Genomic DNA, 27,831 nt, shown 5'->3' on the forward strand with positions numbered 1-27,831 from the left:
TCATGGGACATTTTGTTTTTATTTTTTGGGTCTTTTTTCTATATTATTTCTTCACATAAAATTTTGGTATAATAATTTACCCTTATATAGTACTGTACGAAGAAGATGTAAGTCTTAAATGAAAGTGAAGGAGAAGAAAGAAAGAAAGAAAGTGACAAAGAGAGACGTACGTGCGGGGCAATTCAGAGAGGAGGCCCAGAAAAAGGCAGAGTTTGGGAGAATCAAAAATAAATCAAAAGTTTGACTGGACCCAAAGAAAACAGAACACAAGGAAAAGAATAATGCCAAATGGGGAGGCATCACTCATTCAATCCCCACAAAACACTCTTTCTCTGTTGCACCTCAGCCCCTCAACTTGTTCTCTCTCTACTCTATTCTATTCTCTTCTCTCTACTACTTTGCCAATCCCACTTTACTTTAGCTCGGTGTTCCTAGGTTATGCCTGCCAAATTTCTCCGTCAGTGTTCTCTGTTTCAACGAAGTTGGTGCAACTACGCCAGCTGCTGAATGCTGACAGCAGTGTTCAGCTTCTACAGTTTCCTGCAAATTCTTCTTTCTTAGTTGTTTTCTTTTGCTCAAAGAGCTGTTTCTTTTCCCTTTTATGGTATCTCTCTCTGTCTACACGTCCATAGTCTAAGACCATATCCCCTCGTGGAATCTAAAAAATGTTACAACTAAGTACTCATTAGTTGTTCTAAGTTCTGGGGCCGACATCTCTGAACATCGTACCCGCCGTCTGTTTCCTTAACGGACTATGATTTTGGACCTGCCTGTCCTCGTTACATCACCACTCCCACCTTCCTGGCTCCAGGTACTTGTATCCTCTTTTCATCGTTCTCACTACTGCTCAATTTTCACCCATTTTTTCTTCTCTCCTCCTCCTCCTCCATCTTTAATACTGACGGTAAATTGATGATTGTTTGCCGTTCTATGTTTTGATTTTTAAATTTTCAGTATTGCATGTTTAGTTTGTCTCTGATGGCGATTTCCACTAACAATTTTTTAATGCTTATTATTTCTTATTTTATTTTGTTTTCTCCCTCAAGTTCCAGCTCTCCAAGCAAACTGCTATCTGCTGTTAAGAAATGTCGGAGAAAATTGGATTGGCAAGAGATCTAAAAGTGAAGTGAAAAAGAGTCTGCATAGAAGAGAATCGCCGAGAAATTATCCACGACGCATTCTATGATTACTTTCTGCTTGTTTGCAAAAGCACAGAAAGATTGAGAGAGAAGTAGCTAGAAGCCCATCCAAAAAGATTTTCTTGAGAAGTAAAACCAATCTGAGATACTCAGTAGAAGGCGCCTGTTAATATTTATGACAGCCTCAGCACCATTCCCTTGATGTAAATCTCAGCACAGGAAGGGAAAGTAATATTCCGGAGAAAAAGAAAATGAAGAAATTATGGAGGGTAATGGTATGCTTATCATCACAAGAACAAGGCTTGACTGGAATCTTTGGTTTATTGTTGTTGCTTCTATTCCACCATCTCGTCATGTGGGCAGAAGCCAGCCAACTGGTTTCAGGGCAAAAGCAAAGCAATGATGATGTGATCAAGTTGATGGCTTTCAAGCGCTTCTCCGTTACCTCTGATCCTCACGGTGCCTTAGCCAACTGGACTGATGATTCTCCCAGCCCCTGCTCATGGCGTGGCGTCTCCTGCTCTCCTGATGGCCGTGTTACTGCTCTGAACCTCAGTTATGCAGGCCTCGTTGGTGGCCTGCACCTCCCTAACCTAATGGCCTTGTCTGCTCTCCGTGATCTATATTTGCAAGGAAATTCATTTTCTGCTGCTGATCTTTCTGCCTCCACTGCTGTCTCATGCAAGCTTGAAAGGCTTGACTTGTCCTCCAACACCATCTCAAACCCTCTTCCGGCACAATCATTTTTGGCCGCGTGTAATAGTCTAGCTTATGTTAACCTGTCTCGCAATTCAATTTCTGGGGGTCGTCTTATTTTTGGTCCTTCTTTGCTGCAGCTTGACCTCTCTCGTAATCAGATTTCAGATTCTGCCCTGTTGACTTACTCCCTCTCTAGCTGCCAGAATTTGAATCTGCTCAATTTTTCAGATAATAAGCTTACGGGAAAACTTAGTTTCGCTCCCTTGTCTTGCAAAAATTTAATTGTTCTTGATCTCTCATACAATCTTTTTTCTGGACCGATACCACCGAGTTTCATGCCAGACTCTCTGGTTTCTCTCAAGCATCTCGATCTCTCCCACAACAACTTCTCTGGCAAGTTCTCCAGCCTAAATTTTGGGCAGTGCAGCAACCTCACCCAGCTCAGCTTGTCTCAGAACAGCCTTTCTGACTCTGCGTTCCCAGTTAGCCTCAGAAACTGTCACCTTCTAGAGTCACTTGACTTGTCCCATATTGGGCTGCAGGACAAGATTCCAGGGGGCTTGTTGGGAAGTTTCAAGAATTTGAAGCGTCTATCTTTAGCTCATAATCAGTTTACTGGTGAAATCCCTCCAGAGTTGGGACAGGCTTGTGGAACTCTCCAGGAGCTTGATCTGTCATCTAACAAACTCACGGATGGATTGCCTCAGGCTTTTGTTTCATGCTCTTCTTTACAAATTCTGAACCTAGGGAATAATCTACTTTCAGGAGATTTCCTCAGTGCAGTTGTGAGCACTCTCTCGAGTTTGAGAAATCTCTATGTACCATTCAACAATATTTCTGGTTCTGTGCCCTTGTCACTCACCAATTGTACTCAGCTTCAAGTGCTCGACCTCAGCTCTAATGCCTTTACAGGGAATATCCCTCCAGGATTTTGCTCTTCAACCTCAGCTTTGGAGAAGATCCTTTTAGCCAACAATTATCTCTCAGGAAGTGTGCCCGTGGAGCTTGGAAATTGCAGGAACTTAAGGACACTAGATCTTAGTTTCAACAGCTTGAGTGGTCCTATTCCCTCAAATATTTGGAAGTTACCGAATCTTTCTGACCTGGTTATGTGGGCAAATAACCTCACTGGTGAGATCCCAGAAGGCATTTGTGTCGATGGAGGAAACCTGGAGACCCTGATTCTCAACAATAATCTTATCACCGGAAGCATTCCAAAGACTATTGCCAAGTGTACCAATATGATATGGGTGTCACTTTCTAGCAACCACCTTACAGGAGAAATCCCTTCTGGTATCGGAAATCTTGTTAAGCTTGCTATCCTGCAACTAGGTAACAACTCTCTGACTGGACAGATTCCACCAGAGCTTGGAAAATGCCAGAGCCTCATTTGGCTTGATTTAAATAGCAATGACATCTGGGGGCCTCTCCCACCTGAGCTTGCAAACCAAGCTGGCCTAGTCATGCCTGGAAGTGTTTCTGGGAAGCAATTTGCATTTGTAAGAAATGAGGGTGGAACAGCTTGCAGGGGTGCTGGAGGTTTAGTTGAGTTTGAAGGAATACGAGCAGAAAGGCTTGAAAGTTTTCCCATGGTTCACTCTTGCTCATCAACAAGAATTTACTCTGGCATGACAGTATATACCTTTACTAACAATGGCAGCATGATCTACCTTGATGTCTCCTATAATAATTTGTCAGGTAGTATTCCTGAGAATTTTGGTACAGTGAGCTATCTCCAGGTCTTGAATTTGGGACATAATAAGCTAATGGGAAATATTCCAGAAAGTTTTGGCGGTTTGAAAGCTATTGGTGTCTTGGATCTCTCTCATAATAATCTCCAAGGATATCTGCCAGGTTCATTAGGGACTCTTACTTTTCTTAGTGATCTTGATGTATCCAACAACAACCTCACTGGTCTCATCCCTACTGGAGGTCAGCTGACCACTTTCCCAGCATCCAGATATGAGAACAATTCTGGACTTTGCGGGGTTCCCTTGCCTCCTTGTGGTCCTGGAGGTCATCCAACAAACCTTCACTCTCGGAATAAGAAGCCGTCTGTGGCAGTTGGGATGGTGGTTGGCATCGCATTCTTTCTTTTGTGCATCTTTGGACTTACATTAGCTCTTTATCAAGTGAAGAAGCACCAGCTTAAGGAGGAACAGAGAGAGAAATACATTGAAAGCCTACCAACTTCAGGTAGCAGTATCTGGAAACTCTCCAGTGTCCCTGAGCCTTTGAGCATCAACATTGCTACTTTTGAGAAACCGCTACGGAAGTTGACCTTTGCCCATCTGCTTGAAGCTACTAATGGTTTCAGTGCAGATAGTTTGATAGGGTCTGGAGGGTTTGGTGAGGTCTACAAGGCTCAACTGAGAGATGGCACTGTAGTTGCAATTAAGAAGCTAATTCATATCACAGGGCAGGGAGATAGAGAGTTTATGGCAGAAATGGAAACTATTGGGAAGATCAAGCATCGGAACCTGGTTCCTTTGCTGGGTTACTGCAAGGTTGGGGAAGAGAGGCTTCTTGTGTATGAGTACATGAAATGGGGAAGTCTGGAGTCTGTTCTTCATGACAAGGCCAAAGGAAGAGGGTCAAGGCTTGACTGGGCAGCTAGAAAGAAGATTGCGATAGGGTCAGCAAGAGGTCTTGCATTCCTTCATCATAGCTGTATTCCTCACATTATTCACCGGGACATGAAGTCTAGCAATGTACTGCTTGATGAAAACTTTGAGGCTAGAGTTTCTGATTTTGGCATGGCGAGATTAGTAAATGCCCTTGATACTCATCTTAGTGTGAGCACACTTGCAGGAACGCCAGGATATGTTCCCCCAGAGTACTATCAGAGTTTCCGGTGTACTACAAAAGGTGACGTCTATAGTTATGGTGTCATACTGCTAGAGCTTCTCTCTGGCAAGAGACCTATAGACACATCTGAGTTTGGCGATGACTACAACCTTGTAGGATGGGCAAAGCAGCTTCACAGAGAGAAGAGAATTGATGAGATATTGGATCCTGAGTTGATGACACAGAAATCTGGTGAGGCAGAGTTACACCAGTATTTGAGGATTGCCTTTGAGTGCCTTGATGATAGGCCCTTCCGCCGTCCAACCATGATACAGGTGATGGCAATGTTCAAAGAGCTTCAAGTTGATTCAGAGAGTGATATCCTCGATGGTTTCTCACTCAAAGACAACGTTATAGAAGAATCATGAGGGAAAGAACCTTGGAAGTACATCCAACTTTGACTGGAGTGAAAAGGTCTTGTTCCTGCCATCACATGTAGTGAGGCTGAGTTTGCAGATGCAGTCCTACAAGTTGGATTTCTGATATTGGAGATAGGCTTCATTGATAAGTTTTTGCTTAGTGTAAATAATAGAAAACACTGAATGAGACAGAGAAGTTCAAAGAAAACATGGGGGGAAACAAAGTAATGGGGTCTTCAGTTGCTGAAACCTGGGTAACATAGATTTTCTTTCCTTTGAACATCCTCTCTGTCACCAAAGACTTCAAAACTTTGCTCCTTTTCCATTAGCTTGGTTTTCCTGCCACAATTTTGCTAACTGATATTTACTCTTTATATGTTATAATTGGTCAGTTGTTCTTTGTAGGAAGTTCGATGTAAGAATTGAGAAGACAAGACCATCCTGTAAAGTTTAATAGGAGCATTAACAGTATAGTACTGGAATCACAATTGTATCATTTGCATTTAGTTTAGTGAGCAATCGCAGAATTATGTTGGCAGTTGAATTTAACGGCAAAGAGGTCTCCAAATTGATTCACAAACATGATTTTGAACCATAGCTCTCTTTCAGTTAGACTATGCAACCTCCAACCTGAGTACTTCTTGTTCTTTTCTCTTTGTGGCTGGTCATGAACTTGCATGATTACACGACAACTCAAGCATTATACTGAATAATATCGTTACTACGAGTTTCTTCATATGCTGGACTATGCTTCTGTTGGCTCAGAAATCTGATTGAATCTACAACATTTTGTGTCTGTCTAAACGAATCACAGCATGCTGGGATTTGAGACTCATATGAGTTTAATAATTAACTAGAGGTGTCTAACCCTGCTTTGGATTGCTGGAACTGGCTCTTTTGTGCCTAGAAGATTTCCTTGTTACGGTTCAGATATGTGTTGCCTTTAATTTAATTTATAGCTACAGTTGCCTCGAAAAGCATTTGGATTAGTTCTAATTGATTTATCCTCTTTGAAAATCCATGTGCTGCTTATAATCATTGTTAAACCATAATTAAAGCAACATCTGCAGTGCTATTGGATGTTGAAAATAAGGCCTTGGAGTGATATGTTTCTTTAGGCGATAAAGTGTCAAACGTGAACCCATAATATGTCTGATATGCTTTTCCATGTCAAATTTCTCTCTTATTTATGTCCTGATATCTAGGCTTTAGCTATGGTCAAAATCCTTAATCGCAATTTATGTCATCATTTGCACGTTTCCACATAGTGTTCAACGATTTTGAAGTTTTCTTTTGTCTGTTTATTTCTCTCTCCGTGGAAATTTTGTACTGGATAGGATTCCTGTTGCAGAATATAACCTTTTTGGTACTAAAGCAAATTTAAAGTTTGATTCATTTGACATCCAGCATCAAACACTAATGATGTCTAGGACAAAGTTTCAAGAGTTGATGATTATGAATTTATGACCAAAATGCCCAGGTGGATTTTAGGCTTGCATAATTCCTTCCACTTGATAGTTTCTGTTGATGTTCCAGGTCCAGCGGAACCAAAATGTAATTCTGCTTGCTTTGGTGTCCTGCTGGCAGAGCTTCTTTCTCTCCCTCTGACAGGATAAGTTGGATAACCAATGCACCAAATTGCATATAAGCCTTTCATTCCCTCCTTAAAACAATCTGCAATGTTTATGGCATTGCCGTTTATGCTGGTTTATGGTTCCAAAGCCCCCTTGTGATGTGTAGCTTGCAGGAATCACTGATTATCTAATAACATCCCAAGTGCTTGCTTCATGCTTTGAACTTTGAAATCTAATTAAGCAAATCCTTAATTTGTGCTTGGTCCTGAAGCACAGGACTTCTTATGTTATGTATGTTGTTCTTTTCATCTTAGATTAGACATTCTGCATCTTATACATAGAACGTACTGTTTTGAGTAGAGGTTGAAGCCTCGGTTTTGGATCACTTTATGCAAAACAATATCAACTTTTGTGGCTTACGCGCCGACGATCATGCAACTTGCAAAGGCCTCATTAGTCGCAGTATTTAGTTTTATATGCTCTGGTGTTGTCTTGGTTTGGTACGACAACCATTGACTCACTGCCATACGTAGCAGCAGCATCAGGCCAAAGAGTGCACTGCATGGTCTTCGTGCGATATAGAACATGGGCCTCGGGCCAAAGATACATAGGCCTTGAATATCCGAGCAGCCTAGTGCCAGGCAGTAGCTATGGAAATGGAATTCAGTCCAAGGAGAGGCCCCTTCGACATTGACAGGATGTCTTACTTGGTTCACAGACTAGGCTACTGACTCAAACTGAAGTTGTTGCTTGGAAAACTCCAACCTTGCTCCCCATTTTTCTCACCGGAGTGTCCCACCAATCCAATACATAAAAACACAACCAATCCGTTAATGAATACAAAGTTGTAGTGGTACAAGTTTCAACATCAAGCATGATAAGCCATACTATTTCTTTGGCAGAAAGCTATTGCAGAAATATTGCGAAGTACTCGGTTCAAACTGTAAAGAATCTGCAGCAGACTATATTTTGGTTCATTGGATTCCAGGAACACAACCATCTCCCAGAGTCCAAGGGCTAACTGTGAATTCCCAATTTCTTTCTCTGTACAAAGATGAATTGGCAAATTAAGTTGCCCAATCTTGGTGAAATCTTTTGCTACATCAATCATTGTGTATTGTTTCATGTGATGAATGATACTACTACGGCAGAGTCAGTGTCAGTGATACAAGAGTACTCTTTTTAAGGCTTTTTATCCTGACAGAAAACATGGGCTTGGGTTGTTAGGAAACCTTGGTAACAGCAATGTGAGGGAAAAGTCGGAAAAGAGATAAAGACTGGGTCAAGCAATCTTTTTGACCGGGTTTGGGACTTTTATTTATTTATTTTTAGTATGGGGTGTGGAAATAAACATATATATAATAATAATAATAGTATAACTGCCTGCACCTTCCTACTAAAATATTACTACATATAATTAAGTATATTTATATACTATTGTAGGTGTCACATGACATGAAGGAAGGAAAGACTCATATGCTGTTTGTTAGTTGCTATTGCTACCCTTGTTAATCAAAATTTTTGTGTAAGCACAATAAACAATAATCATATCATAATAATCTTGTAAGATATAGGATATATATTATAAGTAGATGCATAATCCATCCAATTGGCACATTCTTATCATATACCAACAAAATTTTTCATGCTGCCAGTTTTTGGTTCTTCTCCCTCTGGTCCTTGTTTATTTTGACAAAATTATATACTAATATTTCATTTCATCCTTCATTATGTTCAAGCAAACTGGAAAACTAAAAGCATACATATTTTGCAGGACACCTACCTAAAGTTGTCTCACTCCCACTAAAATTTCATGTCTTGGGTTATTGACACATGCAGTGATGAATTTACATACATGGAGATGGAGCAATAGCATATTAATTAAGATGTAACGCTAAAATATCGTTCTTTCTTTCTATGGCAGTGAATAGAATAGCATTAAAGAAGCAGATCCTTTTAATAATAAATTTGGAGAGTAAAAAGAGTTACTAGGGTAGACGCAGGTCATATGTGTTGATAGGAATAACTTTAGAGATTAAGAAAGAGCAAAGGAAACAAAAAGAAGGCGAAGGTGTAGCAGATTAGACTGGAATCTAGAATTGGATCCGATCATAGTCACAGGCGACAGCACAAGAATAAATTAAGAGATAACAATTCGTTATCAACCAGTCATTATTTTAAATTTAATATAATAAACTAATCTTCTCCCATTAAACGCGGTTCCGATGAATGATTTAGGCTCTTTACTTGTCCTTTTTCATTTTAACATTTTACGTGTAAGTTAGACGGTCTTCCATAATTCTATGATTCTCTCACTTATTTCTTAACAATGGTGCTGGCACTTGGTTGTCTCTTCATCATTATTATTATATTCATTTATTCACTCACAGCCATTAATTTTTAATCTTTGGGAGCTCCGATACCGTGTCTGTCCCCTGTCTTTTGCTCTATGAACTTTATTAATTAATTAGTTGCCCTAAAGAACTTAGCTAGTATTATATATATTCTTACCTGAAAATCATCAATTAGGCATAGGCATATTATACAGTATATATTGGAATACTGTATTGTCTCTAATTCTTTAATTACTTTCTTAAATTTTGAAGTTATGGTTTCCTGCAGCTTATTAAATATACATATATATATATATATATATTCACATAGTTAAGTAACAAATCTAAAAATAGAAGAGAAAAAAACTACATATATAGTAAATGATATTTTAGATGTGATTCAAGAACATTGCATGGACTTGTGACGGATTGTTTACTAAAGATAAATAGTAGAGATTGCTTTTTTGGTTATCCTCGTAAGGAATGAATACAAGAGATAGATGGATTAGTAGGAAGAGCATGACAAGGTGTAGTGGAAGGAACAGGGCAAGCAGGTGAGGTCAAGGCCTGCCAGCAGGCGGTTATAACATCTTCACTTTGTTAGGGTACAGGTGTTTGGCACATAATTTACTTGCCACCCCAGCGTTACACATACTTATTTTGCATCTTTTGACAATTAAAGCAATACTAATAAATTTAGGGAACACCGCATCTCCTGCTTTGGGGTCCTCGGTGATTTCCCATCATCACCAATCAGATGAGTAGCAGGTGCTCCATGACTGCCATGTGGCATGAAAAGATTGGATAATCAGAGAGGGGTCATTTTCCTGTTCCAAAGGTCAAAACAACAGAAACAGGAATGATTAGCAACTAAATAACAAATTAAATGGAATGGAATGGAATTGAATCCAATCAATGAGAGGAGAGATAAATGTGTGAACTTTCTTTGTTCAGCTGGTTGCTCTTCCTCTCTTTAATAAATTCACTTTATTTTTCCTTCTTCAAAGATTCCATCCATTTCAGGTCCACCACCATTGCAGAACTATCTCCTTTTTTCTCTTCTTTCTTTCTTCTTCTTCGTTTCTTTACATAAATATATAGACATATACACACTATTTCCATTAGAATTCACAGTATTATATTTTATACTGTAATCATATTTGTTTTTCTTGTAGTTTTCTCTTCTCCATAGAAAAAAAAAACTAATCATCTATCATATCAATATAGGCTCAAATCAAAGGAAAAGAGAGAAACACAAAACACAGAGATAAAATCTCTGGTACTTTGATGATGAAAGTTGAATGCTTTCATTTCCATTTCCATTGAAGAGAGAAAATCTAATCAGAGGTTCGGGATATCTTCTGGTACTGATGGTGTGGTCATGTTGGTTTAATCAATCAGGTAATCATTTTGTTCTTTTTCTTCCATATGAGCTTTACTTTTTTTGTTTTCTGTTTCTCAATTAAAATTTTCTCTTCTTCATCTCATTCTTCGTAATAATAATAATAATAATAAAATAATGTCATAGCTTCACTGCAAATTTAAAATACCAACCTCTGTATTTGCAATTCTTTAGCTTCAATCTTATAACTTTGATACTGTTTTTGGTTTAATTGCCTCAACCTGCTATGATCCAAACTTCTTATCATTAGATCTTGGAGGGCGACATGGCTTAAGAAATGAGTACCAAATTTATCAAATTAACTGTTTTTGTTTGATTAATTGCCTCCATCAAATTCGGATTATGTTTTTATTTATCTCAACTTTATACGATGATGAGTTCTTATGTTTTCTAGAAAAAGTACAAAAATGGAACCTTCTCTAGTTTTTGTTGTCAACTGTTCTTTTTGTGTATCAATTCCTTTTATAATATTACTAAATCCAGCTGGTATTTCTGCCCTCCTTTTGGCTTGGTTGAGCAAGGGTAAGACGCATAGTAATCACATAGGTCCAATATTTATATTCCTTATTCATTTCTGGAGTCATTTTGGTGTAGCTGAGGAGTGAATGCAAAACTATCGCTTTCTACCTACATCTTCTTTTTGCTGTTGCAGCCAAAAGAAAGAAACCCAATATGTAATGTTTGAATCTTATGTCTTTTTTGTTTTAGCAATGAGGCTCAACAATTCGGAATTGCCCTCTGTTGAACTAAGGTTCTAATCTTTACATAATTTGACTCTTCAGTTCAAAGATTACATCTTTGAAACTAATTTTGAGCAAACTGCAATTTTGCTTTCTAAAGAGATTTCTTGCTGTGTCATTCTAGAGTTATTGGGGGCCTCTCTTTGATGCCATCATGTGTTGTCTTTGTTGTTGATCTGTCAGGAATTCGACCATCTTCTTTCAAAATGAACTGAAATCTGCCCAGGTTTTAGAATTGTCATGGCTGGTATTGATGATAATGTTGCTATTATTGGAGACTGGATACCTCCTACTCCCAGCCCAAGAACATTTTTTGCAGCTCTGTTAGGTGATGATATTGGCTCAAAACCAGTCTCAGAAACTCATGGGGAAAATAAAACTGAGGGACTCTTTCTGGGATCTCGAGGGATAATGACAGCAGAGAATAGTGACAATAAGGATGCTCACCAAGGTCATGAACAATTGAAAGAATTTCGGTCGATTTCTGAGCAAAAATCCAGTTCACGGGGAGGTCTGGTGGAAAGGATGGCAGCCAGAGCTGGATTTAATGCTCCAAGATTGAATACTGAAAGCATCAGGTCTGCTGACCTTTCACTTAACCCTGAAATTTGTTCTCCTTACTTGACAATACCTCCTGGTCTCAGCCCAACAACACTGCTAGAATCTCCAGTTTTCGTCTCAAATTCGTTGGTAAGTTTACTAACTTGAAAGGTTTGGTACCATCTAGTTGTAGTTCTTTCCTTTTGGAACAAGTATAGATGGTGTCAACTATCAAATGTTGAGGTCATGAGGGTCAAGGAAGTCCATACTCCAATCAGGAGTTGAAGGAATTATAATTAAAATAAGATTGAGAACTAACGTCCTGCACTACAAGTTACTTGCCAAAACAAATTCTTTTGGAATTTAATAACCATTGAAAGCATTTATACTCGGAACATTGATCTAATAGTTATAAGTTACTGTCTTTAATTAATACCTTCCTTTTGTTTATTGAGTTCTGTTGCATACGAATATCTCAATGTGTATCACTGCAGGCACAGCCATCTCCGACTACTGGAAAATTCCCTTTTATTCCTAATGGTAATGGTCGGAGTTCTTTCTCGGAGTCCTCTGATAAAAGTAAAGATAACTATTTTGAGGACATCAATGCATCATCATTTGCATTCAAGCCTTTTGCAGAATCAAATTCCTCTTTTCTCCTTGGTGCAATGAGCAAAGTAAGTATGCTGTGGGAATTTGTTTTTGGACAACTGGACTAAGAAAAAAAGGGAAAAAGATTTAAATGAATCAAAATGTCTTCCTTCAGAACCCATAATGTTATTCACGTTTGTTCCCACTTTTGTTATTAGTCAAATTCTAAATACTCAAAATTACTAAACTAAATTAGAACTTGAAATGGAGTGAGTATTAATATTAGTTTACCATCTCTATCAAATGCAAATGGGTAGACCAGATTTATAACCATTAAACTTTCCTCCTAATTGCAGATTACTCCAGCCAGTGTTCCTCAGCAGTCATTTCCAAATATTGAGGTTTCGGTTCAGTCTGAAAATCCCCTTCCATCTCAAAATGTAGACCCAGGGAAAGTCCACTCTCAGAACAGCAACAGGCCCTCCCTTCAGGCAGATTTCTCTAGATCATCAACTGAAAAAGACACTGGGAGTAACAACTCTGCAGATCAAAGGGTCTTTGATCCTGTTGGTGGGACTGCTGAAAATTCACCGCCTCTTGATGAGCCACAGGATGAAGAAGGAGATCAAAGAGGTAGTGGGGATTGCATGGCTGGTGGTGTTGGCAGTGCACCATCTGATGATGGATATAATTGGAGAAAATATGGACAAAAACAAGTAAAAGGCAGTGAGTATCCTCGTAGTTATTACAAGTGCACACATCCAAATTGTCAGGTTAAGAAGAAGGTGGAACGTTCTCATGAAGGTCACATAACAGAGATCATATACAAGGGAGCTCACAACCATCCCAAGCCTCCACCCAATCGCCGATCAGCCATTGGATCATCCAACCCACTAACTGACATGCAACCAGAAGTCCCTGAACAACCTGGCCTTCAGCATGGAACTGATGGTGATCCTGTTTGGGCAACTGCACAGAAGGGAACAGTTGCTGCTACTCATGATTGGAGGCATGACAGCATTGAGGTGACATCATCTGCACCTGTAGGTCCTGAGTATGGCAATGTGCAGGCCCCAAATGGCACTCATTTTGAATCAGGTGATGCAGTCGATGCCTCATCTACCTTCTCTAATGATGAAGATGAAGATGATCGGGGGACACATGGCAGTGTCTCATTAGGTTATGATGGTGAAGGAGATGAATCTGAGTCAAAGAGAAGGTTTATATCTGACAAAATGTTTGAATAGTGTTGCTATTTAGATCACCATGTGAATGTTCTCATTTTTTATACCAGGAAAATTGAAGCTTATGCACCAGAAATGAGTGGAGCCACGCGAGCTATTCGTGAGCCTAGGGTTGTGGTCCAGACAACCAGTGAGGTGGATATCCTAGACGATGGATATCGGTGGCGCAAGTATGGCCAGAAAGTAGTGAAAGGAAATCCAAATCCAAGGTTTTTGCCTTAAATCAATCAATGTTTTATCTTCTGTGTTCTCTCGCTTTTACTCTTTCATGCATAGAGCTGTTTACTACTATTGGCTGCCAAAATAAACCAGAACATCATTTGCTACTGCTTTAATGCAGGAGTTATTACAAATGCACTAGTGCGGGCTGCACAGTGAGGAAGCATGTGGAGAGGGCATCACATGACCTCAAGTCAGTAATTACTACCTATGAAGGAAAGCACAACCATGATGTTCCTGCTGCTCGTAGTAGCAGTCATGTCAATTCTGCTACCTGTAGCACAGTAACTGCCCAAGGTGCTTCCTCTGTCCAAACACATGTCCACAGGCCGGAGCCATCACAACTTCACAACAGCATGGTTAGACCTGCATCATTTGGTCCATATACCCTGCCTGGAAGGCAGCAGCTGGGGCCTTCTCCTGGCTTCTCCTTTGGAATGAATCAACCAGGCCTGGCCAATTTGGCAATGGCTGGGTTGGGTCCTGGCCAAGCTAAGCTGCCAGTTCTGCCTGTTCATCCATTCATGCCTCAGCAACGCCAGATGAATGAAATGGGTTTCATGCTGCCAAAAGGAGAACCAAAGATGGAGCCAATGTCTGAACCTGGTTTGAATCTTTCAAACAACTCAACAGTATACCAGCAAATTATGAGTAGGCTGCCTCAGATATAAATTCTGTCTTTTACTCCCTTAAAAATTTCTCTTTCAGTTGTTCTGAGAAAAATAGAAGCATTTATGTTTCAAATATATAAATGAGCGTTTCATCAGTGCTCGATCTTCCTTGTTATTCTATTGATTTTTGGTGACATGAACATAAGTTGAAATTGTTACGAGAGATTATGTTTCGAATATATAAAAGAGCATCTCATCAGTGCTCGGTCTCCTTAATTATTCTTTTAATTTTTATTGGCTTGAACATAAGTTGATGTTGTTATGAGAGAGACTACACCTTTGATTTCTACTTGCACCGACAAGATGGAACAGTATAAATACCAAAAGAGGAACTGCAACGCTAGATTGTTGGTACTTGAGTTGAACACGGTGAAAAACCATGCCAGGAAAAGGATGCTGTTGTAAGTATGTTTCATTTAGTAGCTGTTCTGATTGGAGCAACAACTGACAAATGATACCCTTTCGTTGCAAAGTCGGAGTGTATTTTGGATCCCTTGGTTCCCATTTAACAGAGAAGAGGAGACGAGACGGAAACCACGTTGTAAGTTGTAACCAGCCAACAGTGCATTAATGAAAACAAATATATACCCAAGACCAACATTTATGAGCATTTCATGTAAACATCTTACAAATCAATGGTATCACAAAATTTCTTACAATTAAGTTCATCACATGATGAATATAATTGAGCCAAGCTCTATCCATCTGATTCCACCTCAATGACCACACCATTTGCTTCTCTGATATTGGAAAAAGAGAAACAAAAAAAAAAAGATTTGCCTACTGATTTGCACTATCTTTTTCCTCTAATATTGAACTATATAACTGTAAAAGTACATGTACAAGGCATTTTTCTCTAAATTACATCAACAATCCTCAGGTATATCAGCTCAGCAGAAGCTGTGGTAATCCTATATGGAGTAATCCCGACTCAAAGCCTGACTTGGAGTCCCAATTCTAAAGTAGGCGTAACCAACTTCCTTGGTCTCTCTTCTAAGTTGCAGTATGTAGCAGCAGGCCGAGAAGCTAAAAATTTGACAATCAGCTGCTTCGCTACATTAAAGGCCATTTGCCATCTCCTCCAGATTGTTCTCTTTCCTATGCTGATGGACTGATTTCCTATGATTTATCTCCTCTCTGCATGGACAACAAAAAGCATCAAATCATAACTAATAAGTAGATGGTATAAAAATCAATCAGACACCAAAACCACAAACCCCCAGTAGAATCTAGAATAGCAGCCCTAATAAGGATACCATCTGCTGGAAAAGAAAGAGGGATATACCATCATAGAACAACAAAATGAAACATAAATAAGGAACCTGAGACAGTTCGAAATTGATTCGTAATGAAGAACAGCAACAATTCTTCGCTTCCTTCCCTTGTGGGGTTCTCCCCTACGTTTCACCACTGGCAATTGCTTTATCCCCTTGGCCTCCATCAACTTCCTGGCGATTGCCAAGTCCGTGTCCGGATAACAGGTTAAAAGTCCACGCTCTTGCCCACAGTAACTTATCCCTCGAGTGCAGACAGAGGAAACGAGACATTTCACCTGTAAGGATTTCACAATGCCTTATTTAAAACATGAGAGAGAGAGAGAGAGAGAGAGAGAGAGAGAGAGAGCTGGAGTTACATACATCCAGAGCTGTTGAATCACCATTGGAGACATCTTTAGGCTTCTTAGACAGGCACCGTCTAACATCACCATACGTGAGAATCCCCTCCAGAAAGTCATCTTCATCAACAACAAGCACACAATTCTGATGGCTGTCATGCATGCATTTCATTGCTTCTTTTAAAGTAACAGCCATTGACACCTTTACATACTTCTTTGACATGGCCCTAGACACCTAACAACAAGCAAAGATGCAGATTTCATCAAGGAAAAACGGGTATGAATAAGGGAAATACGCTACATGCTAACTGATGAGAAGCTCAAAAAAAACTAGACCATTTTGAAAATCTTTTCTGAAACAAAAGGAGGAAATTATACCCTAAGATCTTCAAGAAGCGTATCTTCATCTACGACTTCATTGTCAGCAACCTTTTCTATGACAGAGAGTTCCTCAGCAGCAGTAACGGAAGAATATCCTCTTGCTATATTCCTTGTATCAGATACTTCAGGCTCCTTGTTCTGGTTAGTCACAGAAGGAACCCATATGGCTAATCCAACAGCACCCTATTTGCCAAAATGACAAAGAAGAAAAAAATTATCAAAGTTAAGAAAATGGAGATGTTTAGACAATGTCCCATCACATAAAGAATTACCATGAGAGGAAGTAATATCCTGTAATCTTTTGTCAGCTCAAAGAGAAGCAGAACTGAAGTTAGGGGTACTGAACAAACTGAAGCTAATGTGGCAGCCATTCCAACCTAAAGTAGAAGCTTGAATGTATTAAAATCAGCTAATTACATAAAATTGAACGGTATTTACCAAGTTCAAGAGATGTATGGGCAGTAACTCCCCATGAAAAATTTACCAGTGCATATGCTTGTGGCTGTGCAACGGCAGCATTTCCTGGAATAGCTGAATTAATAAGTTCGGCAGCTGAACCTCCAAATACAGCACCAACAGCAGCACCAATCATCAAACTTGGTGCATAAAGGCCACCTACAAGCCCAGACCCCTTACACAAAGCAGTGGCTACAACTTTGGCTGCTGCTAACTGGGCTAGCAACCAGATTCCAGGAGCTGATGCTGTCTTCCCAGTATGTAGGATTTCATTGACATTTGTAAAGCCCCAATATAGTATTCCAGGATACTTAAGAGCTATTATTCCTGCTCCTAAACCACCTAAAGCAGGACAGATTACAGCAGGAAGTCCAAATTTCTCCTTGATAAACTCAAATGCCTTTGTGAACCAAGAAACCAATCGAGTGAAGACTACACTTACAACACCACATAGCATTCCCAAAATCAGGTACAAAGGTAGCTCTGCAAGACAAAATCAAATAAATATTGTAAGTATCGCCACTTTTTCCCTTATATGCAATCATTCCTAATCGTATCTTAGCATGAAGTGCGATACATGAAGCTTGTTTGACCTATTCAGGTAGAAAAGCCAAACCCCCAGGAGTGTATGCCATTGGAAATGATAATACGTTCAGAAATCACACTCTATGCTGGCTGCTCACTGTCAAATATTTGAAAGGCAAATATGCCCTCCATATGTTTTAATTTTCAAAATAGAAATGGGGAGGACATGCTATCAAAACATAAAATTGCTGAAATTGCTAATCATGCATACAAGAAGCACAGTTTAATTCCAAAGATCAATAGAGCAGCAAATTCATCAATCTCCTCATTAAACAACGAATTACTTTTGGAACGAATATCAGAAGCTGTAATCACACCAAGAAACTTACACAAATACATACAAGCATCAAAACTGCAATCTGAAAATGGAAAGAAATTCATTACAAGAAGGTAAATACCAGAAGCAGATTTCAAATCATATGATGGCACAGTGAAAGCTGATTCTGTCCCAAGTAAAGCATTTGATACGGTAGACGAGATAACGGAGGCCAAAATTATCATCGCAGTTGTAAATGGAGGTGAGTTTTCAGCACGGAGAGGTCTTACCACAGTTTCAATAGCAAAGAAGCAACCGGCAACAGCAGCATTAAAACCTGAAAAGATGAGAGAGAAGTTGAAAGATAAAAGCCAACCAATTCATCAATCAATTTGAAAATGATACAATACGTAGCCCCTAGATGAAATCAATAGATCAAGAAGGTAACTTTAAAAGCTTATGCCAATTAAAGCCACAGCTACAAATGAAAGTAAGTCTACAAGTGTTTGGATTAACATGCTCAATCAGTGTACCTGAAGCAATCCCAGTCGCTGCTCCAGCTGCCACAAGAGCAATCTTCCTTTCTCTGTTGTTTTCCATCATTAGTGAGAATCCATTGGCAAGTGATTTTCCAATATCTACACTGGGGCCTTCAGTACCCAAAGAACAACCAGTACCTAAAGTTACGGCAGCCTGGATAGCCTTTATTGTGGGGAAGACCCCAGCAACCAAATCGACACCTTGTTGTTGAGAAGAACTGGATTGCCTTATTTGGTTCAATATATCAAGTAAACCATGCATCATTCCAACAATGACCCCACCGGTGACTGGTATCAAAAGAATTCGATGCCAAGTGTCAGCCAGTCTCTGTAAACGAAGCCATGCAGCACCCTCAACTGGAGTCCCAGCCCATGCCCATTCATGTATGACGTGAACCTGAATGAGTAATAGCAAACATCATAGATGAGCACAAAAAGTGAAGCAATGTTGAACAAGAGAAACATTTATCATGTATGGACTAGGCTACTTTGCCAAATACTATACTATTAAGCTACAATAATAACCTGAAGAGGAAGCAGTTTACACTAGCACAGACAAGGAGAAAAGGAACAAGGGAGTCAACATCCGTTGAGAAAAGGTGAACAAAGTTTTGATTCAACAAATGAAGATGCATGGTGGAAACTGTGTTATCAATATGCTGCTATGATGGATCATTTGTAAAAGAAAATATGCGAGATAATTGAAGAAATACAGCACTGGGAAGATGGGCCATATATGAATTGAATAATTGTACAGAAGCCTATATCAAAGTTGTAAGGGAGGACATAGTAATTTTTAGCAAAAGTTGAAAATTTGTGTCTTGATTGGGTGTTTGAGAAACGAAACATCAATTAATGTTAAAAAAGTTGAGATTTTTATTAATTAATAATTTAGTAATGTAGAAAAGAAAACGTAGGAGAGGGCAGAGGAGAATCTTACAGAAAAAGGAATAGGTGTTTGTAGGATGATGGTAAAACAAAAATGCAAACTTGAACAGTAATGAATTAAGCCCTTCTGAGAGCAAATTAAAGCCATTGATTGAAGAGTTGAGAGATCTCAGAATCATAAAAGTGAAAATGCAAAAGAAATAGCAACGTTGAAACGTAAAAGAAAAGCCTACTCCTTTGTTGAAGGCAGCCACAAAGAGACCGGAGGCGACTCCAAGCAAGCAACTGATAAGCAGCAAGGCCCATTCGGGAGGGGCGCTATCTCCCAGCGCATCAGCGGCATCCATAACGTAAGCATGGTGGTTGTGGTGATGATCTATGGAGGACGGTGAGGAGCGGTCTCTGTCTCTATCGAGTCGTTTGAAGCTGATGCGCCTGGCGGAGAAGCCCCTGTCCAAATGCTTGAACAGATCTGTAAAGGCGTTGTTGTGGTTGTTGCTCATCTGAGATTCCAAGTCGTCGTCGTAGTCGTTATCGTCATCGTCATCTTCATCCTTACGGCTGTTGGATCTCAGCAGATGCCTCTGATCGCTGTATTCTCCTGCCCCCGTCATTTCCTCAATTCTTTCAATCAGTTTTTCCTATCCATTCCAAATCCAAACCCTTTAAATAAATTTCGAATTAGTATTAGTATTTTTAATTTCCCCCAACATATATGTTTTGTTTCGCTGAGATCACAAGCAATGCTGAAAACCAGAGTTTTTTAACATTTTATTGCGAGCCGAGCCGAGCCGAGCCTTGCCTTGCCTTGCCTTGCCTTCTCCCTCTTCCCTTCCATGGAATTCTTCCAAGTCCAACAATCAATACGCGCCGTTTGGCTCCCCACTCGCTCCTCGTCCTCGCTCCTCTATAAAGACAAAACATTTATATCCCCGACCCAACTTGCAAAACGTTGCATGTCGACGTGCTTAGAAATTGGAATAGAATGCTTGGTCAAACAAGAGGCACTGAGTCACCACTCACCTCACAGACTCACACCTTCGCCTTCACCTTCACCTTGCTCAATTTCTTTCTTGTTACTTTTACCGTCTACTGATCCACAAAGCAACCTTACCCTTTGTCCTGTCCGTAGGTGAAAAAAATGCAAGCTTTCTATTTACCCATGCCATGAAGCCTAGACAAGGAAACTACTAGCAATAGTAAGTAGTAACGTGGTCATTGGGCAAAGCATGGTTGATTGCTCCATGTCTTTCTTTCCTAACCTTCCTCAGTGAAAAGGAGAAGGGATTCATTTCTCTGAATTGATTGGGAAATGGAATCCGTGCGTGCTTGAATTGATATGGAAATACTGCCTACCATATTTGTTACGAAAATAAAGATCCCTCATTTGATAAAAAGGGGAAGAATAAAAAACCTACCCAGGCGCGTGCTTACGCAACACAAGCATTGACGTGTGGTTCTCTTCCGAGTCTCAATTCATCCGCAGAATGACAGAGCAAAATTCGTAGACAAACAAAAGGAAAACCTCAACTTTGACACACCAAAATCAAAGATCAAAGAAGAAAATAGGAGGAAATTTTTGGCCTAGAGAAACAACTACGAAACAGAGAAAACAACAACATCGTCGGAATTTGAGTTGATTTCCAAATGAAAGGGACCCGTTTGATGCATGGATTTTTTTTTTGTTGATGGCGATCGGATGAGGTTCTAATACTTGTTGGATCTGAAACCCTGAAACTAGAGCAGAAACAGGTGGGCGATCTTCTTCTTCACCCAAACACAGACGTCATCCAATAAAAAGGTTAGATCTTTTGCTGCTTCCTGCAACCAAGATTGCACCTTTGACTATCATCTCTCCAGTTCTGCGATTCCCTACAATACAAAATTGTTCTCCTTTTCCACTTGACAAGCTGATTATTTAGATAAGTCTTGCTCGTCATTTCTCACTACCCGCTACCCTTTCAGCTCAGCCCGACACTGTTTTGTTTTCCTCTTTCGAGGGATTCTCTTTTGTTTTATATCTCTAGCTAAAAATTGAAAAAAGATACAAGGAGATACGGGGAAGATTTAATTTTGTAGGCACCTAGATCGATATTACAATTTTCTTGGTGGTTGGTAATATTTAACTCGTTTTGTTCTGACTTCCGAGCAACAAGCCAATAACAAACCCAGGAATTCTTCTAAATTCCTGTGTCGGTTCTTCTTTGCCTTTTCCCCTTATATAAAACCCCTCTTTAAGCTTAAAGCTCTTACTATATTGGCTTTTACTTGATTTCCGGGAGTGCACTCTGTTTGTGTAGATATTTTCTCGCCTGCAAACATGCATGCTAGGCATAGAAGTCCTGGGAATGGCTATAGGTCTAGTTCTTTGGGGATGGGGCTTGCCGCTTCCCGGATATCCCCTGAAACTTCGGGTAGAGGCCATGGCTTTTACAATTCAGAGTACCGCAACTTCAAGCGTGGCTTTGGGCGTGGCCAGAGCCACCCAAAATCCTTTCAATCACATCCGCCAACACCACGCAAAGGCACTGACATATTTATGGAAGCAGGCCGGCTTGCTGCAGAATACTTGGTCTCGCAGGGATTGTTGCCCCCTAGTGTGCTACCTGCCAAATGGCAGAATGGTAGTTTGAAGAAGCAGATGGGTGATTATCAGGATTATAGGTCACAAGAGGGTGATAACTTGCACCTTCCACCAGATGGCCGCACATCAGCCCTTGCTCGTCTGGGAAATTCTACCCCTGATTTGGGATTAGGCAGGAGGAGGTACCTTGATGATTATAACCCAACAGGGTCAAGAAATCTTTCTAAAGGAAGAAGGAAGGAGGGATCTTATCGAAGTCATAGCTCCGATTGGGGTCGAGAATATGGGAGAAGTGGGTCATGGTCAGATAGAATTAGGGGTTCTCCTGATATGGAAATTGATGATGATAATGTTTCTGGACATCATGAAGAGCCACAAGTTGGTAATGGATTGCAGAAGCCTGTTTCAAGCGAGTTTGCACCAAAAAGTGAGGAATTAGATTACCCAGAATTTGATGATAAGTACAACCTACAGGATGAAGTGGGCTCAAAGGCAAGTTCCTCTAGTGCCGGGAAAGATCTAAAGTTGGAGACTGATGGCGAACCCTTGAAGAGTTCTGGTGATTCTACAAATTTTAGCACAGAGGCTGGAGAGCTGAAGGATGGCAGCAATAATGACGAAACTGAGAAGGAGGGTACCATGAAGGATTTACCCTACCAGCATTCTTCTACAGAAGATGATCCCTCAGGCAAGACTAGTGCTGATTTACTGGCACTCTGCAAATTTGCCAAGGTGCCTACCAAAACGCGTTCTTCCTTGACATTGAAGAACTTAAAGACTGACTCAGTTTCATATAATGAACAGGAAACCGTTTCTGATATTGGAGCTCCCAGTGGTACTCAAAATGCCCTGATTAAAGAAAATTCTTTGGGAGGTTCCTCTGGTGATATGCTAATAAATAAAAGTCAGGACTCAAAATGCCCTAATTCTGAACTTTCTAAAGACTTGTCTGTTCATTCCTTTGGGGATGGAGGGGACTTGGATCACATCTATGGTGTTGAGCAGGGTAAGTGTACAAGGTCTCAATCTTTCCCTGATAGAGCCCTTTTGCATGACAGTGAGCAGGAATTGGTTGAGGGAATGCTTGGTCTCCAAAGATCTAGCTCTATGGTTGTGGTTAAAGAGAAAGGTGAAAAACGAGGTTTGGAGCAAAGGGGCTTGATGGAGGGAGCCAAAAAACCAAGAGAATGGCTTCAGCCCGTGACTACCAAGGCTGAGTTCTTGTCCTTTTCTGATTTTAGTGATAAGAAAGGAGGTTCACTGGAAGGGACAGCTTCATCTTCTGAGAAAGTTGGTGTGACTGATAATCAAGAGATCCAAGACAGCTTGGTTAGTAATACTCAATTTCCAGATGGAGATGGTGAATCAAGTGTCAATTATGCACAAGAAAAGCAGCTTTTTCCAAATGCATTCAAGATCTGTGACCTTAATCTGATGGAAGCTTCTGATATAAATGAAAATCATCATAATGATCCAATTATTATGTACTCTACTCCTTCGGAAATTAAGAATGAAGCAGCAACCATTGATATAGATTTGTCAATGAGTAATTCCAACAGTTCTGGTGGAGGAAATAGGCATACAAGTAACTGTAAGGAGATTGAAGTAATTGATCTAGAGAATGATTCTATCCATGAAGACAAGGCTGTTGATAATTTGGAGAGGAAGTAAGTTTCTTTTATTAGTATGATATTTTCATCATTCTCCTCATCTCAGCTTCTCCTGTATACAAATAGTGATGAAATAATCTTCAAAACTTGGTTTTCTGTTTGTTTCCCCCTTTGTATAAAGTGCAAAGTGCCTCATGCAGCAGCTAATTCCTGTAGGCCCCTGTCTTCATCTTGAATTTGACTTGTTTATCATGCAGGAGTGAACCAATTTTTGTGAGCATGAATGGTGATATGACTGATGTTTCGGATCATTATGATGGGCTTATGATCACAGAGTTCCTCGGAAATATTTCCAGTTGCCCTTCAGATGATATCAATCCTCATCCTTTGCAAAATGAAAACATTAACCCTCTGCAGACTGAGAACATCAATCCTTTGCAGAATGAGATGGGCCTTCATAATGGAGAGGTACAACACTAATTGCTGTGAGTAGGATGTCCATTCTGTATACAAATCTATATGTTATATACACCTGGGATCTTGATACTTACTAGTCTTAATGTTAATGAAAATTTTGGGTTTTCCTAGAAGTTAAGTTTCTTAAAACATGATATTGTAGTGGTTATTATTATTTTTTATAAAGCTATACTAATGCATTTTAGTTGAATATTATAAGGTTTTTCTTGATGAGTAATTTTTTGTATTTTTTTTATTTATTTCAGGGAACTCTTGGGTTTGACGACTCCATATATATGTCACTGGGAGAAATACCATTAAGTATGCCTCCTGTTTAATTTCATGGTTTGCTTTCTTGTAGTTCTAGTCTGTAGTTGATCTGTCTGGTATGGTATTTGGCTGGACTGGTAATGAATACATTGCAGATTCATGCATCAAATGAATACTGTGGAAACATGGTTTATGTTTAACAGCTGCTGTAGAGGAAAGAAATGGAAGTGCGAGGAAACTGCCTTCTTTTTTAAGCATTTTAAGAGAATTCAGAGGATATACTTTAATTTAAGTTTTCTTCTTTTGACTGCCGCAATTTTATATACTGCATTTGGTACAAGGGAAAAAATTGGTATTTTGCCACCATGTTAGCCCAAGTTTACATCATCCTGGAAGAGAACACATGTTGAAAGTAATCAAATGGTGTTTGCTAAATATATAGTACTAAATATACTTAGCTCCTGCAATTACAAATAAATTGCTTGCAGAACTGCCCGGTGGGAGCTAAAGAATGCATTCGGAACATAACTTTTTGTGTTTATGAATTTAAAGAATTATTATCCTGCAACAATAAGGATTATGAAACTTCTTGCATGTGTAAGCAAGTGGCCTAGATAGTTTATTTGGCAGTTCTTGATAGAAAAGATTAGAAAGAATAAGCTTAACACTTGTACGACTAGGTATTATCTAGTTCAGGTTCAACGCCATTGCGCCAAAAGACTTTTCATTGATTTTCTTTCCCTTGGGACTTTTTTACCCCTTATGATAGTCCAAAAATTTATGCTTCAATTTACCTTTGTTAATTCTGTATTGTATTTTAATGTAACACCTACTGCTAGGATCTTACTTATTACTGGTGAAAATAAGTTAAAATATTTGGTTGCATAATGCTTTTGCTCATCTAATTAAATAATGTTCTGCTATGAATTCTTTTTCCATCCTTTCCAACCCATTTATTTTTCTACCCTAAGAATCCTTTGATGATTTCTTACAGGCTTTTTGCCAGCCTGGGAGCAACCACCAGCACAGGAGTACGAAAAGCCCTTCTGATTCTACAATTGCTCAAAATTTGTGACAAAATACTGCTCAGAATGTTAACATTAGTCACTGAGGTTCTTTTTATTATCGTTAGTTCCATCTTTTGATGTAGTTTAGGTTTGCCAATGAATTATGCTTGTATATCTCTGCTGCTGATAGGAATTTGAGAGATGATGAATGCTTTTCTTTCATTTGGCTGCTGCACCCCATCATCACATGAAAGAAAATTCATCATGTTGGTTTCTAAAGCATCTTACTTGTGCTCCTTTGCTTGAACTGGCCTGAGCTCTAGAGTGATATCAAGTAAGCAACTAAAGTTCTATTTAGTTGAGGATGCTGCAGATTGAAATAATTTTGAGAGGGCAGTAGTATGACATCTCACTTGTCAGGGCGCTCTAAATGATGGATTCATGGCAAGTGCTACAAAGCTTTGATGGGCAGTGATAATTAAATGTTGATTCAATATATTCTGGGCTGTTTAGACAGGAAAATTTTAAGGTTTTGGACTCTAGCGCTTGAGAGGTTATTTGATGCAATATGTGTAACAGTACATAAAAGATAAATAATGTTATCAGAAGCTGGATTTAAGAGAATCCAGAACGTTCATTGACTATGTTTTTCAATTTGGAGAAGCATGTTAAGCTTGAGATACCAAATGCAAGAGGCAGAGACTGGAGGATCCTCAGTCCACTGACAGTCTGAGTTGATGTTCTTTTTGACAAAAAGGGCTCCTTGGAGTTGGAGGTGGGCTCATTCTCCATTCGCACCATGTTCACTTGTCACGTGTGCGTGAGTGGAAGTAAATAATTGCTTCATAACATTTAGGAAATGATATCCATTGTCACTCTCCCTCACTTTTATTAGTATAGTAGCCCTCGAGAGAATGAATAAAGTTGGAGAGAATGTGTAATGCAGCAAACTTGTTACTCTTCCATGACCGTGAACCAAGCACTCTTTAAGGCGAGAGGAGCTGTCACTACTCACTAACCAGTATGCTACGCTTGATGCTTCAGGAAACCATGGTTTTGCTTTCTGAGATAACTAAGAACAATGTAAAGGGTGAGTGATGATGATGATGGGGTTGGATAAGTAGGGGGTGGGGCGTTGAAACTGGGAACACAGAGAGGTTACATGTCCTTGTCGTACGCGCAAATGCAATGCTAATTTGCACATATTTGGAGTTTCTTACATGGGGAAAATAACTGCACAAGCAGCGCAAGGGGGAGGGGGAGGGAGGGTTGTGTACGTACACGTATGACTGGAATTGGCAAAAATACGTAATAAATGAGTTGGAAGGGACCCAATTGAGGTAGACGTAGACATCAAACTGTCACATTCCTTTCAACGCCCATCTTGATCCCGGTGCTGTGCCCGATCCCATCGTCGAGGTGAGTCGTAAGTTGCGCAACAAACAAAACCAATACTAATAGCAAATCATCCTTAGATAAGATTTAGATTTAGATTAGACTCATAGATATTCTTTTATGTTAAGTTGCATGTCTAACACTCGTTATTACTGCCTACGTAGCCTGTCCTGCCTTTTCATTCCATTATATGACCAAACGCCTCCATATGTGGTATGGTAGGTCGGAACAAATTACGCAGGATTCAGTTTATGGTAAAATTGTTAGGCCAATGAATGCTAAGTGTTAATTAATTAATTAATGAGACGCATAGTGTCTGTCTATTATAGCTATTAGCTAACGTACACAACCCAATGTGCTCAACTCAACTCAACTCAACAAACAAACAATCACCATTTATTTTAGTTATTGTTCTGCCAAGTCCAACCACATTTTTAGCTTTTTTACTTTTATCAATTTGTCATCCCACCCTTTTATTGTTCCCCATTAAAATACTATATATTAATTTTATTTGGCTGCCAAATAACCTAAATCACAGAGAGAGAGAGAGAGAGAGAGCGAGAGCAGTGGCAACGGAAGTGCAGGGTAGGGGTGAATCTTTGTCTTCCCCATAAAATGTAATTATGGAACATAAAATTAGATTAAACGACTTAGTAAGTCAAAGAACACAGGTTTTCCATGCAGTAATAATCGGATAGGGATTGCTTTAATGAATATGTATTGATTTAATTTGTCAAAACCCAAAAAGAAAACCGTGTTGATCTCCCTTCAACCTTCAAAGCATATAATAGTCTTACCGTTGAAGGCATTTTAATATGTGGTAAAGTACGCACTCAGTATGAAAGCATTGAAGTTGAAGAAAGTTATACAAAGTACAAGCAGGCTCGTATTTACATCACGTAGCCCGACCTTGAGAAATACTCCATTAATAAAATGCTACTAATTAGATTGCGTTTTACAGTTTCAGATTGCTTCGAGAACAGGGATTATCAAAGTTTGAGAAGGATACAAGAAAATATCATTTCCTGTGCAAATGCATGCATGGGAAAATGGTAGCGGGAATGGGGTCATCATCATCATCACCATCATCGTCTTCACATCACATCCATATCTAGCTTTGTTTGGTATCGGATGGATGCATGAATATTTCCGGAAACAAGCTTCTCTTCTCAGTAATTGCTTCTTGCTTTTGCCCAAAAGCCAGCTTTTAGGATATTTATTATCTTTATAACTTTTAATAATTGAAGGAGAAGAAAAAGATTCAAATTTGGACACAAGACATCAAAGGCAGGGCCTTGTTACATGCCCTGTTAGGGAAGATAGAAGGATATTGGAGGTGAGGAGGCATGGGGAAGAGTTTATCAAAGCCGTGAAATTTTCAGCAGTACACTTGGTTTTCACAATCCTAGTGCAGGGGAGACTGTCTTAATT

General features: G+C 39.5%; 4 protein-coding genes across 8 annotated transcripts; 3 read left to right on the forward strand and 1 right to left on the reverse strand.

Annotated features, from left to right (window-relative positions):
• Positions 1-308: 308 nt before the first annotated feature.
• Positions 309-5,780, forward strand: BRL1 (BRI1 like). Its single transcript, XM_018124736.2, has 2 exons — positions 309-811; positions 1,047-5,780. Exon 2 carries the CDS (start codon positions 1,391-1,393, stop codon positions 5,051-5,053), a length of 3,663 nt encoding a protein of 1,220 aa, XP_017980225.2. The 5' UTR covers positions 309-811; positions 1,047-1,390; the 3' UTR covers positions 5,054-5,780.
• Positions 5,781-9,826: 4,046 nt separating this feature from the next.
• WRKY2 (WRKY DNA-binding protein 2) lies at positions 9,827-14,574 on the forward strand. 2 transcript variants are annotated; one of them, XM_018124737.2, is made up of 7 exons: positions 9,827-9,974; positions 10,179-10,352; positions 11,277-11,783; positions 12,128-12,310; positions 12,581-13,443; positions 13,519-13,677; positions 13,809-14,574. In XM_018124737.2, exons 3-7 carry the CDS (start codon positions 11,334-11,336, stop codon positions 14,356-14,358), a joined length of 2,205 nt encoding a protein of 734 aa, XP_017980226.2. In that variant the 5' UTR covers positions 9,827-9,974; positions 10,179-10,352; positions 11,277-11,333; the 3' UTR covers positions 14,359-14,574. The 2 variants fall into 2 exon arrangements, with proteins under 2 accessions (XP_017980226.2, XP_007020303.3); XM_007020241.3 differs by lacking the exon at positions 9,827-9,974 and adding an exon at positions 11,062-11,104 and having other exon boundaries at positions 9,988-10,352.
• Positions 14,575-14,941: 367 nt separating this feature from the next.
• On the reverse strand, positions 14,942-20,038 carry CLC-F (chloride channel F). The gene is made up of 9 exons (XM_007020244.3): positions 19,312-20,038; positions 18,185-18,587; positions 17,794-17,988; positions 16,839-17,293; positions 16,627-16,731; positions 16,352-16,537; positions 15,996-16,208; positions 15,681-15,910; positions 14,942-15,495 (listed from the first exon to the last, which is right to left on the reverse strand). The coding sequence occupies exons 1-9, from the start codon at positions 19,690-19,692 to the stop codon at positions 15,417-15,419; spliced, it is 2,247 nt and encodes a 748-aa protein (XP_007020306.3). The 5' UTR covers positions 19,693-20,038; the 3' UTR covers positions 14,942-15,416.
• A 466-nt stretch (positions 20,039-20,504) lies between these two features.
• On the forward strand, positions 20,505-25,642 carry LOC18593162 (uncharacterized protein At4g26450). 4 transcript variants are annotated; one of them, XM_088808087.1, is made up of 5 exons: positions 20,507-22,394; positions 22,467-23,329; positions 23,530-23,740; positions 23,995-24,049; positions 24,993-25,642. In XM_088808087.1, the coding sequence occupies exons 1-5, from the start codon at positions 21,399-21,401 to the stop codon at positions 25,046-25,048; spliced, it is 2,181 nt and encodes a 726-aa protein (XP_088664213.1). In that variant the 5' UTR covers positions 20,507-21,398; the 3' UTR covers positions 25,049-25,642. The 4 variants fall into 4 exon arrangements, 3 of the variants coding, with proteins under 3 accessions (XP_088664213.1, XP_007020308.3, XP_088664214.1); XM_007020246.3 differs by having other exon boundaries at positions 20,507-20,879; positions 21,379-23,329; XM_088808088.1 differs by having other exon boundaries at positions 20,507-20,879; positions 21,628-23,329.
• The last annotated feature ends 2,189 nt before the right edge of the window (positions 25,643-27,831 follow it).

The sequence above is a fragment of the Theobroma cacao genome, chromosome 7 (genome assembly GCF_053813885.1).
Source record: "Theobroma cacao isolate CCN51 chromosome 7, ASM5381388v1, whole genome shotgun sequence".
In the NCBI taxonomy this organism is placed as follows: Eukaryota; Viridiplantae; Streptophyta; class Magnoliopsida; order Malvales; family Malvaceae; genus Theobroma; species Theobroma cacao.